General features: G+C 36.9%; 1 protein-coding gene across 4 annotated transcripts in view; it reads left to right on the forward strand.

Annotated features, from left to right (window-relative positions):
- Positions 1 to 17,937, forward strand: part of RPS6KC1 (ribosomal protein S6 kinase C1) — a 218,935-nt gene that overhangs the window by 160,465 nt on the left and 40,533 nt on the right. For 3 of the 4 annotated variants that reach the window (XM_082832641.1, XM_082832642.1, XM_082832643.1), the window contains 2 exons: positions 9,908 to 9,955; positions 11,179 to 11,311. In XM_082832641.1, coding sequence (XP_082688767.1) covers positions 9,908 to 9,955; positions 11,179 to 11,311 — 181 coding nt within the window. Of the gene's footprint in view, positions 1 to 2,619; positions 2,844 to 9,907; positions 9,956 to 11,178; positions 11,312 to 17,937 lie in introns of those variants that run through there. The other variant, XM_082832644.1, reaches the window with a different exon arrangement.

Below are 17,937 nucleotides of genomic sequence, written 5' to 3' on the forward strand. Positions count from 1 at the left end.
GCATTGCCCTAAGGCAGGACTAGATTTAGCTATTCGCCTAAGGATAAATAATCCAGGTGTTGGCCAAGTGACTTTTAGAGAAACATTTTTTTTTTTTTTTTGATGTGGACCATTTTTAAAGTTTTTATTGAATTTGTTACAATATCGCTTCTGTTTTTATGTTTTGGTTTTTTGGCCACAAGGCATGTGAGAGCTCAGCTCCCCAACCAGGGATTGAACCTGCACCCCCTTCACTGGAAGGCGAAGTCTTAACCACTGGACCACCAGGGAAGTCCCGAGGAACATCTTTAAAATCCTTTTTATCTTTTCTGATCCTGATAAAACAATCTTTGCCAACCATATTTCAATGCCCCTTGGAGGAATGAAACAATGTGGGAATGACTGGCCTTTGAATTTTGAGTAAATTACTTGTATTTGCAAATCTCTTTAGCACCACCAAAATATGCTTATTTTCTTTTTTTAATGTTATGATTCATAACATTATAATCATAATGTTATGATTCATAACATCTTGGAAGATAAAGTTACTTTGGTAACATTTACTCTATTTTTAGCTATCACAATGACAAACTGTGATCTTTTAAAAAATCATCATGATTATTATTGAAGTTACTAAGTATACAGAGGCATGAATTGTGTTCCTGTGGAGCATACACACACAACAGTATTGTATTTGATTACAGAAACTGTAGATAGTTGTGCTCAACAGGTTGTGTTCAATTTAAATAGAGGTCAGGACAAATGGGCTTTGTTATGACAGTTCTTAGGGTACATGAATGTTTAATAATGCCCTAGTTTTAAATTAATTATAACTAATTCGCTGTGGAAGCTTGGAAGAATTTTTAAAAATCAGGATTAAGATTAGAATGAATGCAAACTAAATGTATCTTCTGCCATTTTACAATCAAGAATTAAAAGATGCTTTATATATTCTAAAAAATACTTTCTATATTGCTTTTCTTCTAACTACATTAAAGATACCAAAAAAACCAACCCAGGAATCAAAGATGATGTATAAGAAAATTTCATATAAGTGCATTTCTTCTAAGATGAATATATAGCTAGGTTCTTGAGATTATCTGTTTGTAGTAATTTAAAAGAAACCACAGTACTTTGTTTCTACATGAGGTATTGTGGTGAATATAATCATTGCCTTAAATAAATGACATTTTTGAGTAGCCAGAAATCAGGATTTTTAATTGCTATTTTCTGGATTTTATAAAACCTCATCTCAAAGTGCATTTACCTTGCGTAACATTTGGATTGTGGATATGATGGTACACAGAAAACAAACCTTTCAAAGCAAAGTACCTTATTTAATGACTACCTAAAAATATATATATATACCTTTATTATTATTTCATAGACTGAACACACCTTCAATTTATATTTCATTTTATTTATTGTATGCTTGCTTTGTATAAAATTATAGGGGATTTAAAAAAACTAGCCACTTCTCCCCTTTTTTTAAAGGAAAAAATCATCACATTTACTTAAGTAAATTCCATTAGAGGTAGTATTTCTCTTGTCTTTTTGTTCAGCCACTGGAGTCCCTTGTGACCTTGGGTATGTATTCTAAGAGGTGACTGATGGTTCGTGATGTTCTGAATTTTCTGGTAGCTTGCCTGTTGCCTGCCTCTAGGTTTGTCATCACCCTTATGCTGGCTTACGCAGTATTCCTTCAGTCTCTTATCTCCAGGCTTTGATGCATATGTTCTGAAGGTGGCCACAGTGACTTTGGGTAGCAGCAGATGGTGAACCTTCAGGCTCCCACCGGCTATACTGGTGTTAAGTTGGAAAGTTAACGTTTGATGAAGAATCAGTAGTGCATATGAAAGAGCTTTCGCTGCTGAAATATCTTTTAATTAAAAAATTAGCATACTCAAACCTTTGTAAATGTCTGGGCATTTAAAGAAATCTAAAATTAGTTGTTTTCTTATACAGGAATTCGTTACTTACCAGTTTAGATTTGTGTTGCTTGCTAGTCCTACTGTGGTTCTTCTCCCCTGCCCCTGCCCCAATATGCTTGTAGTTAAGGCAGATAAAAGAATTATGTAAACTGAACTGGGATGTTTTGGGGAGTTAAATGTGTTTGGATAAACATTTAAAGTATATATATATATAATTTTACATTTCCTTATTTTATTATTATTTTTAACATCTTTATTGGAGTATAATTGCTTTACAATGGTGTGTAAAGTATATTTTGATTTATGGTAATTTGGAATTTAATAATTGGAAAGAAATGTGGATCTTACGTACTACTTCCATAGAATCCTAGTAGATTAGTTCTGTGGTTCCTACCTTTGAAGATACTTCTAGCTTATATAGAAGCCTAAAGAACTTAGCCCGCTTCAAAAAGATATTTCTCCTTGCTCTGAGTTGGTTGGTGATGTTTTGGCTTTGCTATCAGTCCACAAAGCAGTACCCTTTTTTTTTTTTTTTTTTTTTGTGGTACGCGGGCCTCTCACTGCTGTGGCCTCTTCCATTGCGGAGCACAGGCTCTGGACGCGCAGGCCCAGCGGCCATGGCTCACGGGCCCAGCCGCTCCGCGGCATGTGGGATCCTCCCGGACCGGGGCACGAACCTGCGTCCCCTGCATCGGCAGGCGGACTCCCAAACACTGCGCCACCAGGGAAGCCCCAGCAGTAGTACCCTTTTTGATTGTTTGTTCACTTAGTTCATAATATTGTGCTATGTTGGAAGTTCTAGCACAAATAAAACACTGGTAAGACTCCAAATAATTTTTTTCTGTTCCCTTTACATCACAGGGGTACCTTTTATGCTTTGCTGAAAATAGATTCTTGAGAGTAGTAAATGAAAATGCCCTTTAGGATAGAGTTGTAAGTATCCATGTCAAATTTTACTTTTCATACTTCAGTTCTTATCAGTGAAACAACTTTTGTGAGCATGACCATTAAGAACAGATTCATTTCGTGGCATAACAGGTGAGAAGTTCCTCTACACAGTCTGTTCATGCTGATGCTCCTGATGCTGCAACTTCTCATGGACAGAAGTGGCAGGCTGAGTATCTTTTGCTTTTGGAGTTGCTGGGCAGTGGTACAGGGAACATTGCTAGCCTTCTGATGTCAAAGAAAGAGAAAGTTAGACCCCAGTGGGGAGAATTGTTGATATTAAAGGTCACCTAGTACTCTTTGTTTTCTGGTAGTTAAATTTTTTATAAGATTGTCTCATGAGCATAAGGTATGGAATTAACAATCAACAGTAGAAATACATTTTGAATATTCTAAGCATATAAAATGAGATGGGTTTTAGCAATAAATATAAATAACATTTGATTATCATCCTGTGGTATTGACAGGGAGAGCAAAGGTTTAGTGCTTTAGGTTTGTTGTTCAAAACCATTTCTACAGAAGAATAACATTACTAGCTCCTATAAAGCTGCCAAGATGAGTTTAGTTAGTAACTCATCTCATAGTGGTCAAGTTAAGTGTGGACTTTTTTTAAAAAGAGAGTACAGTAAGTATAATCATATTTATCTGGAACTATGTTGGAAAAGACTCTCTAACTTGTGGAATTGGGCTTCTCTGTTTTCTCTGGCTTCTTTATTATGTTTATCCCGTTCTTTTCTGGTATGTTTGTTTATGTGTGAATTCCCAGCAGTATAACTTGCACAATTGAAGTCCATTTAGATGACCTCCTGTCAACACGAATGGTACTGTGACACCATTAAGGGAAACGCTGTTTGTCTGGTATGGCTATCTCTGTAAGCTTTTCTTAAACATTAAAAAAAACACTTTTATTAATTGTTCTGGAGTCCTGTGAAGTAACTGGCACCAAAGCAGAGATAGATATTCCCTCAGATAACCCAGGTAGTCTTTCTTTTTAAAGTAATTGGAGTTGAATTTACTTTTAGAGACTTACAGACTTTGAATGTCAACCTTTAAATTAAGTATCTAAAAAAATTAAAAAATGGGTGGCACATCATCTTCACTGAAGGGAACTATCCATAATTCCTCACCACAGTCATAGTGTCTTTATTGCTATTTGTCTCTTTTCTTTTCTCCAAATTTATTTTTCATATGCTTAAAAAAAACTCATCATTTGATACTTTTGATATATTCCCCAACCTCTCCTATCTTTCCAGAGATGGTACCTAGTTAAATATTGGGCTTTCCCCATTCTAGTTAACAAAATTGACTTATAATCAACTGGAGCTTTTCCTGCTACTGTTGCGAAAGAAGAGTAGGCAAGTCTCATTGTGCTGGTGGAATTGAGGAGCAGATGAGGCTAATCCTAAAGGCATAAGTTGTCTGTTTTTTTTTTTTTTTTTCCCAGTTAGGAACAGTGATTCTATATATTACCACGGGCAAAGATGAAGTAATCTCTCCTGTTAGACCATATGCTAATATAGTGCTGATAAGTAAGTGTGAAAAATGAAAGGGAAAAATACATTACTTGTATTCTTTCCGAAAGGTATGATATCCAAGATAATTATTTCATGACAGGTTTAGTTATAGTACTTGTTTTATCATGAAACAAAAGATGGTTTTAGGAGTCTTTTATTGGGAAGACAATTGTATCACTTAGTACCAAATTAGGCTTTTGTCTTTATAAAGGTGAGCAAACCCATGAAGCAGTTTTTAAATTGATATGTTCTAGTCCACAAATGAACGAATTCTGTTTGAGGGTTAAAGAAGCTATTATTTTGTCCTTTATGCTGACAGCTTCATTACAGATTGGCCTGCTGTTGGCATTAAAAAAATGTTTGGCTCCTTATGATCTCTGTGCATGCAACTATAATATTAATGCAGCGCCATAGCACTGTTCATTAAGAAATGACTCTAAATGAGGTTGAAGCGTGTAAATTTGGAAAGATACAGATGTTAAATGCAGTCGTTTCTCTTTGTATACAGCCGCATGGCTAATAATTTCCAAGTGGCTAAAGCTCTTGTTAGCAGGAGTGCTGGTGTGTTAAGAATGGCTCTATAAATAACTTTAAGAACTGAAGTTGAAGGTGCTTCTTTTAAAGACTACTGTTAACTAAACATTATTGCCAAACAGATGGAAAGCATTCACCAGCCTGATGTTTTTAGGTCTAATTATATTATCACCAGCCCTGTATGGCTCAGTTGAAGAGGTGTATCCAGAGGCCAATTTATAATCATTTAGCCAACACCTGTTTGGGAGAAATTGACAGTCAAAGGGCACATTTAAAAAAAATCACATATGTTCTTGTGTTTATTGCCTCAATGTGAACATTGTCTAGTTGCAGACAAACTTGGAGAAGAAAGTAAATGTAAACAAAGCAGCCCTTCTCAGCCATGTTTATCGATCTTAATTTGGCCTTTTTATCGGATCCATTTCATGCTTCATGGCTAAGTGAGACCAGCAAAGAGATATCACTCCTGATTTACGCAGGTACATTCTGTTCAGTCGATTAAGAAGTTTCTGGTAGAAAAAAGTTCTTTGCTTTGTACAGCTTCCTTACCTTTTACCTAGTGAAACGTTTTCTATTTCACATAGAAGTATGTTATTTAAATTAGGATTGGAATCTGATGAATAGCTTAAAAGAGTCATAACTTGATGTGAAAACAGATGAGATTTAGGGAATACTGAATGTCTTCACAGACTCAGTAGATGTTTATTGAGCCCTCCTTTACAGAGGTGTACCCCCTTTTGCACTCATGTTAATTTAACTGTCAAGGTTCAAGTTCTTTGAATGTGCTTCCATGCCTAGGAGGTTCAAGATTGGTGGTGAATATAGCTCCGAGGGAAATTATGGGCAAATAGGTCTACCCTCTCTGAAAATAGTTCAAAACCTGATGATCCTACTAACTCTTTCATTTTAGTGTTTTTCCTTCTTCTGACATACTTCTCTTTGGAACATGTATATGGACATGTATATGTTGCCTCCATTTTCTTATCACCCATTACTAACTCAGAGTAGTTGGCTTCTGTCCCCACCAGTTGACTACATGATGTAGTATTGAAAGTTATGAGCGATTTCCTAACTGCCTTAGGCAGTAGTCCCTTCTTAGTCCTCATTCTTCATGGCTTCTCTTTGTTGTTTGGCACAGGTGATTACTCTCATTTTAAGCATTTTCTTTTCCTGATGTCTGAACCACTGTATTTTCTGGGGTTTTTGGTGTATTTCTCACTGTACTTTTGGTTGTTATTGTATTATATACCCTCAATATTCCAGCTATGTATACATAGACATAAATAGTATAGTTTAGCAGTTAAAGAGGAAGAGCCCTGGAGCCGGATTGCTGTGTTTAAATTTCACCTCTAGCACGTCTTAGCTTTGTGAGCATGGGCAGGTTAACAGTTTTATGTTTGTTTTCTCCTCTGTAACATTGGTTAACAAAAGTATACCTACCTTGGAACGTCCCTGGCTGTTCAGTGGTTAAGACTGCGCTTCCACTGCAAGGGGCGCGGGTTTGATTCCTGGTTGGGCAACTAAGATCCCACATGCCGTGTAGTGTGGCCAAAAAGGAAGAAAATAGAGTATACCTACCTCATTGGATTGTTAAATGAATTATGTGATTTAATTCCTTAACCCCCATCACAGTGCCTGCTATAAAGTGAGCATTCCATTGGGGTATTTCCTCATGTCTTTAGCTGTTATTTTTATGGAGATTGCTCAGTTACTGTACATCTTTAGTCCTGACTTATTCTCTAAGCTCCATTCCCAAATTGCTGTCTACCTTCCAAACTTTTACACCTAAATTCATTCACATATGTTTATTGAACAATTACTGTGGGAGATGGATAGGTTATGTGTTGGAGGAAATACAATTTCTGCCCTGTATTAGCTTTCTATCGCTGCATTACAAATTACCACAAACTTTGCAGCTTAAAACAACTAAATTTATTATGTCAAAGTTCTTTGGGTCAGAGGTCTGACATGGATTGCTTTGGGCTAAAATCAGGGTGCTGGCAGGGCTGCATTCCTTACTGGAGACTGGGAGAAAATCCACTTTCAAGCTCATTCAGGTTGTTGGCTGAATTCTTTTCTTTGTGGCTGTAGGACTGTGGTTGCTGGCTCTCAGCCAAGGGTTGGTCTTTGTTCCTAGAAGCTGCCTGCTCCTTCTCATGCTTGCTGTGAGCTCCTAGAGGGCTCTTTCCAGTGCTTACGTGTGGACCTCTGTATCCAGCAACAACACGTCCCTCTCATACTTCGAATCCCTCCGATTTCCCCTTCTGCCATATCATTTTTGTGCTCTCCAGTTCTGGACAGAGACAGTTCTCTAAGGGGTCATGTGATTTGATTAAGCCAAATCAGATAATCCAGGGTAATCTGTTTTAAGGTCTGTACCCTAATTACATCTGCAGAGTCCTTTTTGCCAGTAACATAACATATTCACAAGTTATGGAGATTAAGATATGAGTGTCTTTGGCAACTGTTATTCTGCTTAAACATGCTGATAAAAAGCTTGAAAGTTGGTTGGGATATAGACAAGTGACCAAATAAAACCAAATTGAAGAGGCTGGTACCATATACAGTGGGAGAACAAAGGAAGAAAATGTCAGTGACATTTGAGCTGAATATGGAAAGATAAGTGCTTGTTTGATAAGGGGCTGGGTGAACATTTCAGGGAGAAGAAGCAGTAATAGTGATAGCAATAATAGTAATAACTGGCTGTACCAAGCAGTTTTAAAGATTATCTCACTGAAATTCTCACAAATGGTAGATACTATTATTATCTACCATTATAGTTTCTACAGATGAAGCTATAGTATCTTCACATGTGGAGTAGGAGTGGTAAAACTATCTTATTGGGTAATTGAAGGAATTAACAATGATTACACATGACTAAAGCATAGCACATATTAAACACTTAAAACATGGTAGGCGAAAGAGAGTAGAAGGTGGAGGAGAGAAATACTTAGGAGGTAGAATTGACTGGACTTGGTCACTGGTTATGAAGGTGGGGGGCAGGGGAGAATTCACGGTGACTTAGGGAGCTTTTTGATTTGGGGGTGTTCCATGGGTGGTGGTGTTATTCAATATGGTAAGAGGTGAAGCGGGATTTTGTTTTAGTTTTAGTGGGGACAGGGCTTTGGGAAGAGGAAGAGATGAGTTTAGGAGGTATCTGTGGGAATATTCAATTGAAATTAAATGGAGTTAAAGAATATAGGTCAGGCACTCAGAAGAGGGGTCAAAGATGAAGTTGTCACTATTAAAATTCATCAGGTCTTAAATTGGTTCCTCTTTGTAACTCCCGTTTCTTCTCACCATTCTTTTATTTATTTATGTATGTATGTATGTTATTTATTTATTTGACATCATTATTGAGGTATAGTTGCTTTACATTGTTGTGTTAGTTGCTGCTGTATAACAAAGTGAATCAGCTATATGTATACATATATCTCCATATCCCCTCCTTCTTGTGTCTCCCTCCCACCCTCCCTATCCCACCCCTCTAGGTGGTCGCAAAGCACCGAGCTGATCTCCCTGTGCTATGCGGCTGCTTCCCACTAGCTCTCTATTTTACATTTGGTAGTGTATATATGTCCATGCCACTCTCTCACTTTGTCTCAGCTTCCCTTTCCCCCTCCCCATGTCCTCAGGTCCATTCTCTACATCTGCGTCTTTATTCCTGTCCTGACCCTAGGTTCTTCAGAACACTTTTTTTTTTTTTTTTAGATTCTATATATATGTGTTAGCATATAGTATTTGTTTTTCTCTTTCTGACCATTCTTTTATTTTTCTAAGCTTAATATCTTCTTTTACCCTTGACTTCCAACTCTCTGGAGGGGGTGGGGAAAAAAAGCCCTGTATACAGTGTTTGCAGATTTCTGTGGTGTAAATTCTCCCGCGATGGCCCATTTCGGACTCTGGCTGCTTTTGTGCTACAACAGCAGAGTTGAACAGCTGCAACAGAGACCATGTGGGCCTGCAAAGCCTTAAATATTTACTACCTGCATCTTTACAGGAAATGTTTGCCAACCTCTGCTATAGTGTTTCTCCAAAACGATAAGATTAACATAATATAAAATATATAATATAAATATTAAAATGTTTATAAAATATAAACTATAAATATAAATATGGTAGCATAATTCCCTATCTCTGTTCACTCTTTTTTTCACCAAGATGGGTGCAGGGGGAGTGGATAGTTTGAGGGGGCAATGTGTGAGATTATGAGGGGTCTTGAGGTCATTGTTTTTTTTTTTTTTCTTTTTTTGAGGTCATTGTTTTGAATGTGTGCTTTTTCTCTGAATGAGAAGTGACATGATATAACTTATGTTTTTAAAAGCAAACCCTGCCTGCTATTTTGAGAATAGACCATAGGGCAGCAAAGATGGAAGCAGAGAAATCTGTTGGGACACCATTGTTATAATCCAGGTAAATCTTTGTTTCATTCAGGGTAATAGCTGTGGAAGTGGTGAGGTGAGTTCAGATTGTGGATACAATTTGAAGATAGAGCTGGCAGGATTTGCTGATGAGAAAAGAGGAGTTAAGGATGAGTCCAGGATGGAGAAGTAGCACCAGAAGGGTGCCTTGGGTTAGAGCCTGGGTTATTGAGATCACATTGTAGCAAGTTGCTACATTAGAGGTTTTAGGAAGAAAACTGAGACTTCAATTTCTGTAAAAAAAAAATTTTTTTTTACTTTTTTAAAACCATATATGTTTCATAAGGAAAAGTTCTTTTTCTAAAATAATTCTTCCTTTTCGAAATATATTTTAAAAATAAATCTAGGAAAATGTAGTAGTGTTTCTAAAATATGGCATTTTTAGAAAGGAAACACACTTTTAGATAAGACTGTTTTAATCCTGTGATTTGGCGACTTAAAAAAAAAATCAATTCAGAAATTAACAATTTTGGCAGAGTCAATTTCAACACTTCCCCCAAACCTTTAAAGTATAGTTTCAAAAAGTTATGAGTTCATGTTTCATTGTATTGTAAATAGGTTATTACTCATGTCTTTTATGTAGGTTTTACTTGTAATGGACACAAGGACAGAACAGACATTCATTCTAAAAGTAAGTAGAATTTTTCTGTTTAATGAATTTAGAAATTTATTTTCAAATTATACTTCTGAAAGAAAATATTTAATTTTTTTCTGGGTGTTTGAATGTTCTTTTATGTTTGCAGTGATCTGTACTTATTTTACTTTGTGTCCTTCCATCACAGTGGATAAATACTCTATAGCATACATTTAAAAAGAGGCTTAGGTTATAGAGTATGGAGGAAATAATTTGGATAAGTTGAAGACTCATTTTATGCTGTTTAACTGTATAGTGTATAATTTAAATACATCTCTAGTACATTTTGCATAATATGTGAAGACCACACGCAGTCATACCTTTGATTATGATTATAGTTCTTAAGAGCTGAAATTTTGCCTTAAAGTCTTTGTTACAGGTATTTGGGAAAGTGTTATCTACATCCCTGGCCCTGTCTTTTTTCTAAATTCAATTTTGATTCTCTGTATTACTCAATTTGTAATTAAATGAATAAAGGAAGAAAACCCCCTCAATTTTGTAATTTCAAAATCATATTTGAAGTGGATTGTGGTAGTACATATTCTAAAAATATCCTAATTTAAGCATTTCCACAGCATCCAGAATTAATGAATTTCGGATTAGTTTTATATTTTTCTGATATTTTTTCTTTTGCTCATCAGCATGGCAGTTGGTCACAATGACATATACTGAAATAAATTTCTTTTTATGAGTATACTTTATCACTGGCATTTTCTCAGATTTTTAAACCAGGATATGACAGCAGAAACTACACATACCTTGTTCCTTTGGAGAAAACTTAAAATGATCTTTGTACTTTTTTGGAATAGAATTTTAAAACTGCCCGTTTAATCTAGGAATGCCTTTTGTGTCTCAGGAATTTGAACTGATCTCACGATGTCTACTGCTTTAAAGATACACATAAGTAAAATAAAACTTAAGAAAAGGTCATAGAGAAATAACTGTGTGTCATCCTGATGACTTAGTTTGAGAGCATCTCTAATAAAAACACTGACCCACGTAATTGATTTTAATGGCAGCTTTGTGGCATCTTCCGTTCTCTGGATTCACGCCAGATGCCATCAGCAGAGCCTCCAGGGACTGAGGGGCATAGAGCAGCAGATGAGTGGTTTCTGTGAAGCCCAGGGTAACTCGGATAGATTAGTTTGGTTGATAAACACAGAGCACAGCAGGCTCCAAAGGCAACTGAGGGTACAACTGACCTTTTTGTTCTCTGTCAGGGTCTAAGGAAAAGCAGTGAATACAGCAGGAACAGAAAGACCATCATCCCCCGCTGTGTGCCCAACATGGTGTGTCTGCACAAGTACATCATTTCTGAGGAGTCGGTATTTCTTGTGCTGCAGCATGTGGAAGGTTGGTTTGTAGTTTAAATTGTTTGTGGAGTGAAGAATGTCACCTGCTTAGCTTTTTAGTTTCTATAATGTCCTTCTTACTTCTGTCATTACTTGAGCGGATAAAACATAGGAAACACGAGTGAGAAATTGTTTCCTTATTCCTCTGCTCTCCCTCCCTAGTTTGAGTTATGAGGGAGAATGAAAGCCCAGGCGAGAGGCAGATTTCATTTGAACTGTAGTAACGTTCTTAGATATACTTAACTACTTACTCACTCCTAGGATTGGTCCAATATGATGAGAACTTTAATGCAAATGTGTGCTAAGAGAACTGAGTTTTATTTTAGGGATTTCTCTTGTTTTCTGCTGAGAAGATACACTAATGTTAGATGACAAAATGAAGAGCATCCCCTGAAGAATTAATTAATTACCTCCTTTTTTAGAAGGCATAGGTATTTGCTTAACATTTGACATTACCTAGTTATTCTGATCTGGGTTTTTACGAATACAGCCATTGGCATCACATATGGGTACAAAGCAAAGGTACAATGCTCTGCCTTCAAACTATGAAATTTCAGCTCTTAGTAAAGGGAAAAGGTGGCAAAAAAATACTATATTTTGGTTTGTTTTTGCCCTTTAACACCTAAATTTAAATAAATAGTCTTTTATGTAGAATGAACACAGCATATAAATATTAATCCACAAAATAAATATTGCCTTTTGGCTTTTGAGAGGTGTTCTTAAAATAATAGAATTAAAATTATTTTCCATATTTCTTGAATTTTAACATTACTGAGAATAAAGAACTACTGTGCTTTAGTAATAGGCATAGCATTTGAATTGAATGCATTTTCCCAGGAAAATGAGTCATTGCTTTGTGGAATGAGGTCTCGTATGATAACTAATGTAAGATTTTTGGCGGGGGCAATAAACTATTAATATTGTTTATTATGAAGTACAGCACAAGATAACTACAGATGGAGGGAAGACCTCCATATGTAGTATTTGATAGGAAATTCAGAAGGGGCTCCATGGTCTCTCAGGTATTAAGAGAGTTAATTGCGTGTGTGAATTGGATAACTAATTCACCTTTGTTCAGATATTATAGACAGCTTTTATCCGAGGATACCAGTGCATTACAGACATTATTGAATTAGAGGTCATGTCATCTGATAGCAAAATACAGCCACCTCTGGTGTGGAACAAAATAACTTGCGTAGTAATAATCCATAATAATTTAGAACAAGGTCAGTAGGATGAATGTAATTATAGTCAATATTCTATTACCCAGTGTGGATTACTCATGTTGGAGATTATCTGTGGCAGATTTTTAATCCTCGTGTACCTCTGCTATTTGCAGATTCCTCTTCCTGTTTTTCCTTTTCCTTCTCCAAATACAGTACTTCATTTTTTCTCGTGCCATCTTCTCACCTTCTCTTATACTTCCCAAAGCTGATATTTCAACTGATTTTACTTCGTTACTATAGAGAATGTTTATAATATGCTTTAAAGCCGTAGACATGTGGCTTTCAAATTTTCCACTGTTTTAGATTATCTTTACCAAGTCTCTTTCCTTTATTGTTGACCGTACCTGACTTTGAATGGTTACGTGACCATAGAATTTGTCCTGGATTATTTAAACTTGGGGGGTGGGCAGGAATCTCTTTTGACTACTCATTTCAGGTGTTTATTGTTTAATTTTAAGAAGATTTTATAATACAAATATATTGGATTATGGTGTAAATAGGGACTCTGGATTCATTTAATATTCAGCAAATTTATTGAGCATGTACTATCTATTAAGCTTTCTTTTAGGTGAACAAAGCAGGAAAAGAGTCTGACTTTTTGAAACTTACATTCTTCTTGTGGAGAGTCAAACAGAAAAACAAAAGCATGATAATATTGGCTAATAATAGGGACCATACTCATCTTTAATACAGAGAGCTCTAATCGAGAATGACTGGGGGACTACTTTAGACTAGTTAGTCAAGGAAGCTCGCTCTAAGAAGGTGACATTTAAGAGGAGTTCTGAATGACAAAAGAAATAACCGTTTGGATGTAAGGGGGAAACCCATTTAGGTATAGGGATCAGTGTAAGAAATAGGCAAAAAGAAACTTGCAATGTTTGATGAACAAGAAAGGAGACGATTCAGTTGGAGTCTGGTAGGTGAAGGCAGTGGTGGTATATGAAGCTGTTGGAGAAGCAGGCAGGAGCATGGTAAGGGCTTTGGCTTTCATTCAAGTGCATTGGGAGACCATTGGACATTTTAAGCAGTGACAATGTCTGATCTACATTTGAGAAAATCACTCTGTTGTATGTGGAATGGATTATAGAAAGGCAAGAGGAGAAGCAATGAAGTGTAATAAAGTAGTCCGGGCAAGAGATGATGATGGCATGGCCTTCTGGGATACTTGTGGAGTTGCTCTGAGGGTAGTCAGTGGGACCTGTGATGGATTTGAGGTCAGGGAGAGAAGAATCTAGGATAATTTCCTGGATTTGGCATTGAGCAGTCAAGTGAACTGGCTGATAGACAGTGTGTTATCTTTTTACATGTCAGTGGTACTTTCTTTGTTACCTCTGTGAATTAGGAGGTTGTGCATGTATCATTAAAACATCACTTTCATATACGTGAATAGCTATTACTGAAAAAGTAAACACTGAAGAATTGTTTTCTCCATAATATGAATCCTTGAACATTTATGATTTGGGCTTTAACTCCCCTTTGCTTAACAGAACTATTCATGATTCACATGAGTCTCTTGGACTAATTTTCATAACATTTTAAATTAATTCATTTAGAAATATATGGAGTGCTCTCTGGGATACAGGCTTAGCTCTAACATGGCAGTGAGCAAAATAAAGACTGTGCCCACGTGGAGCTTGCAGTATAGAGGCAGAACAGACACTAAGCAAATACATAAGTAAATATATGAGGGAATGCCAGAAGGGTGAGTTGGGGGTTGTTATTTTATAGAGAGTGGTCACCTTATTAAGAAGGAGACATTTGGCCAATGACCTGAGGGAAATGAGAGAGGGAGCAGATGTGGACATGGGAGGGAAGAGTATCTTGGCAAGAGGGAACAAGTACATAGGCCTGGAGGCAAGAGTGTATTTGCTGTACAAGAAACAGCAAGGTCAAGTGTGGCTGGAGCAGAATGGGAAGAGTGGTAGGAAATGGTATCAGAGAAGTGGGGAGGCAGGTGGGCAGATCCAACGTGGTCTTCTAGGCCACTTTAAGAACATAGTTTTTATTCTGAATGGATAGGAAGACCTGGGGGATATTGAGTAGAGCAGTGACAAGGTAGGGATTACTCTGGTTGCTTGGTGGAAAATAGAATCTAGGAGGGCAAACTCAAAAGCGGGGAGACCAGGGCTTCCCTGGTGGTGCAGTGGTTGAGAGTCCGCCTGCCGATGCAGTGGACGTGGGTTCGTGTCCCGGTCCGGGAGGATCCCACATGCCGCGGAGCGGCTGGGCCCGTGAGCCATGGCCGCTGAGCCTGCGCGTCCGGAGCCTGTGCTCCGCAACGGGAGAGGCCACAGCAGTGAGAGGCCCGCGTACCGCAAAAAAAAAAAAAAAGAAAAGAAAAAAGCAGGGAGACCAGTTTGGAGGTTGTTGCAGCACTCCAGGTGAAATCGACGCTGGCTTCCACAAAGCATTAGTGGTGGAGGTAGTGAGAAATGCTTATTAGGTTCTGAACACATTCTGAAGGTAAAATTGACATGACTCTGCCTTGTATGACTCCATGGTTTTGGGCTTAAATAACTGAAAGAATGGTTTCCATTTACTAAGATGAGGAAAGCTGTGGGAGGAGTAGATTTAGAGGGAAAAACCAGAGATTCAGTGTTGGACATGTGAGTTTGAGATGCTTATTAAATTTCCAGGTGGTGTTGAGTAGGCAGTTGGATATGCCAGACAGGATTTTAGGAGAGAGATTTAAAATGTTTATTGTTCCTATTAATGGATTTCTTATTTTAACTCTGTTTGAAGAAGAAAATGTGGGAGAAACAAATGTATTCAGTCAAGGCTATATGTGTTATTAAAACTTTAAGTTCCTAAGATTAGGGATTATGATTCATTATATATATCTATATATCTATATATCTATATATATATATATCCCAGCATTTATAGGAATGCTTTGTACATAGAAGGTGCTCAGTGTATAATTGCTCAATACTGACTAAGAAAAGATGAATGACTAGGTTACAAGAAGTGATTGGAAAAGCTTCTGTGCAAATAGGTGGGGGATGGGAAAGAGTTTCTCCTCAAGTTAAGAGGGGACCAAAGGGATGAAATGATTCTCTTTTTATTAACTAGTTTTAAAAAATCATTATAAAACTAATATAGAAAGAAATTCATACCAGATGGAAGTATATAAAGTAGAAATAAAAATTCTTCCTCCTTATTCACTTTAATGCCCATTTCTATTCTCTAGAAATAGGGTGAACGTTTCCAGAAATTTCCTGTGTATATAAACATATACTTCTCCCCCCTACCTGTCTGATTTTTTAAAAAAATATTTATTTTTATTTATTTGGTTGTGTGAGGTCTTAGTTGCAGCACGTGGGCTCCTTAATAGCAGCTCCAGGGCTCCTTAGTTGCAGTTTGCGAGCTCCTTAGTTGCGTTGCGTGGACTCCTTAGTTGTGGCACATGAACCCTCAGCCGTGGCATGCACGTGGGAAATAGTTCCCTGACCAGGGATCGAACCCGCGGCCCCTGCATTGGGAGCACAGAGTCCTATCCACTGCGCCACCAGGAAAGTCCCTGTTTTTTAAAAACATAAATGCTTTTTACATATTGTCTGTAGCTTGCTTTTCCCCCCACCCTAACAGTGTACTTCGGACATCTTTACTTATCAGTACATATAGGTGTCCACTGAGAGAGGCAGTATAGTACATTGATTAAAAAGAAGGATCTTAGGGCTTCCCTGGTAGCGCAGTGGTTAAGAATCCGCCTGCCAATGCAGGGGATGTGGGTTCGAGCCCTGGTCTGGGAAGATCCCACATGCCACAGAGTAACTAAACCCGTGAGCCACAACTACTGAAGCCCGCACGCCTAGAGCCTGTGCTCCGCAACAAGAGAAGCCACCGCAATGAGAAGCCCGCGCACCGCAACGAAGAGGAGCCCCCGCTCGCCACAGCTAGAGAAAGCCTGCGCACAGCAACACCGAAGACCCAACACAGCCAAAAATAAATAAATAACTAAATAAAAATTAAGGGGGAAAGAAAACCGAAAAGAAGGATCTTAGAGCCAGACTATGTTAGCTTGAAGGCTGGCTCACAATTTACTAGTTGTGTGACCTTGGGCAAATTATTTAGCCTTTCTATACCTCTGTTTCCTTATTTGTAAAACAGGGATAATAAGAATTACATAATAATTATGTAATTAACTGTAATAATTACATAGGGTAGATGTGAGGGTAGATGTGGGGATTAAATAGTTGGTATATGTAAAGCACTTATAATAGTGCCTAGTACATGGTAAACACTAAGTGTTTACAAATATTGCTGTTTGTTTATTTTTGAATACATACAAGGTATTTGGTTGTGCAGATTTACCATAATTGATTTAAGTAGTTCTCTGTCTACTGTTGTTTAAATTGTTTCCAGTACTTGTCCCTGTATATGTGCATTTTTAAAAAATTTTGTTTTGTTTTGAGAATTATTTGTAAGACAAATTTCTTGAAGTAGAGTTGCTGGGTCAAAAGATGATTTTTGATCATGGGTCCATCAGTATTTTATCATATGTATTAAATTTAAATTCCACTTCGGGTCAAGTAAATTGAAAAGATTTTCTTTGTAATCCTGCAGAAAACCAATAGATGAAAATCTAAAGAGAGACAAAAAGAGTTTTTATTAAACCTTACGGATTGCTATTTTCATAGCTTAAAGTAGCTAATATATGCAATTTTATGTGCTTCAACAGGGCTTAGAAAAGTGTCATTTATATTCTTAAAGTATTAAAAATTATAAATATTTTAGATATTTTCTGTTTATATTTTGTGATTTAGCAATAACAGGATTTTTTTAGGTTAATATTATTAATGTTACAATAATAATGTTGACATTTGTGTAAGTTTGTGTATTAGGCCTGATCTTAACTCTGTAGAAAGTAGAACTCAGCTTCTGTGGAAAGAAACTTCATGGGAATTATGTATTTTTGTAAGTTATGTGGTTTTCATGATTTTGTAATTGAAAAAAGTATGTCATAGGACCAAATTTTTGTTTCTGTAGCTCCACATTGAGCATTAAATCTAACTTGGCCCCCAAAAAGGAATGGAAAGAACTAAAACAGTTTTTTTTCTCTCTTGAAAATGCACAGTTTTTATACTTCACATTAGAGTACTTTTTTAGGCTATTAACAAATTTCCATAAAGAAAATGCCAACAATTACATTAAAAATTTTTAATCTAATAATGAAAAGAATGGAATTAAATAAGATACCATGTTTGATTAATCAAATTGGTAAACTTGCTAATATCCAGTATAGGTAAGATGCTATGAAGATGGCACTAATACACGTTGTTTGTAGGAGTGGATTCTGGTACAGCTTTTCTGTAAAGCAATTTAGTGACACATATCAGAAGCATTAAAGATATTCATACTTCCTGACCTAGCACTTTCATTTCTGGTGTTGTGTCCTGAT

Source organism: Leucopleurus acutus, assembly GCF_964270905.1.
Source record: "Leucopleurus acutus genome assembly, chromosome: 2".
NCBI lineage: Eukaryota > Metazoa > Chordata > Mammalia > Artiodactyla > Delphinidae > Leucopleurus > Leucopleurus acutus.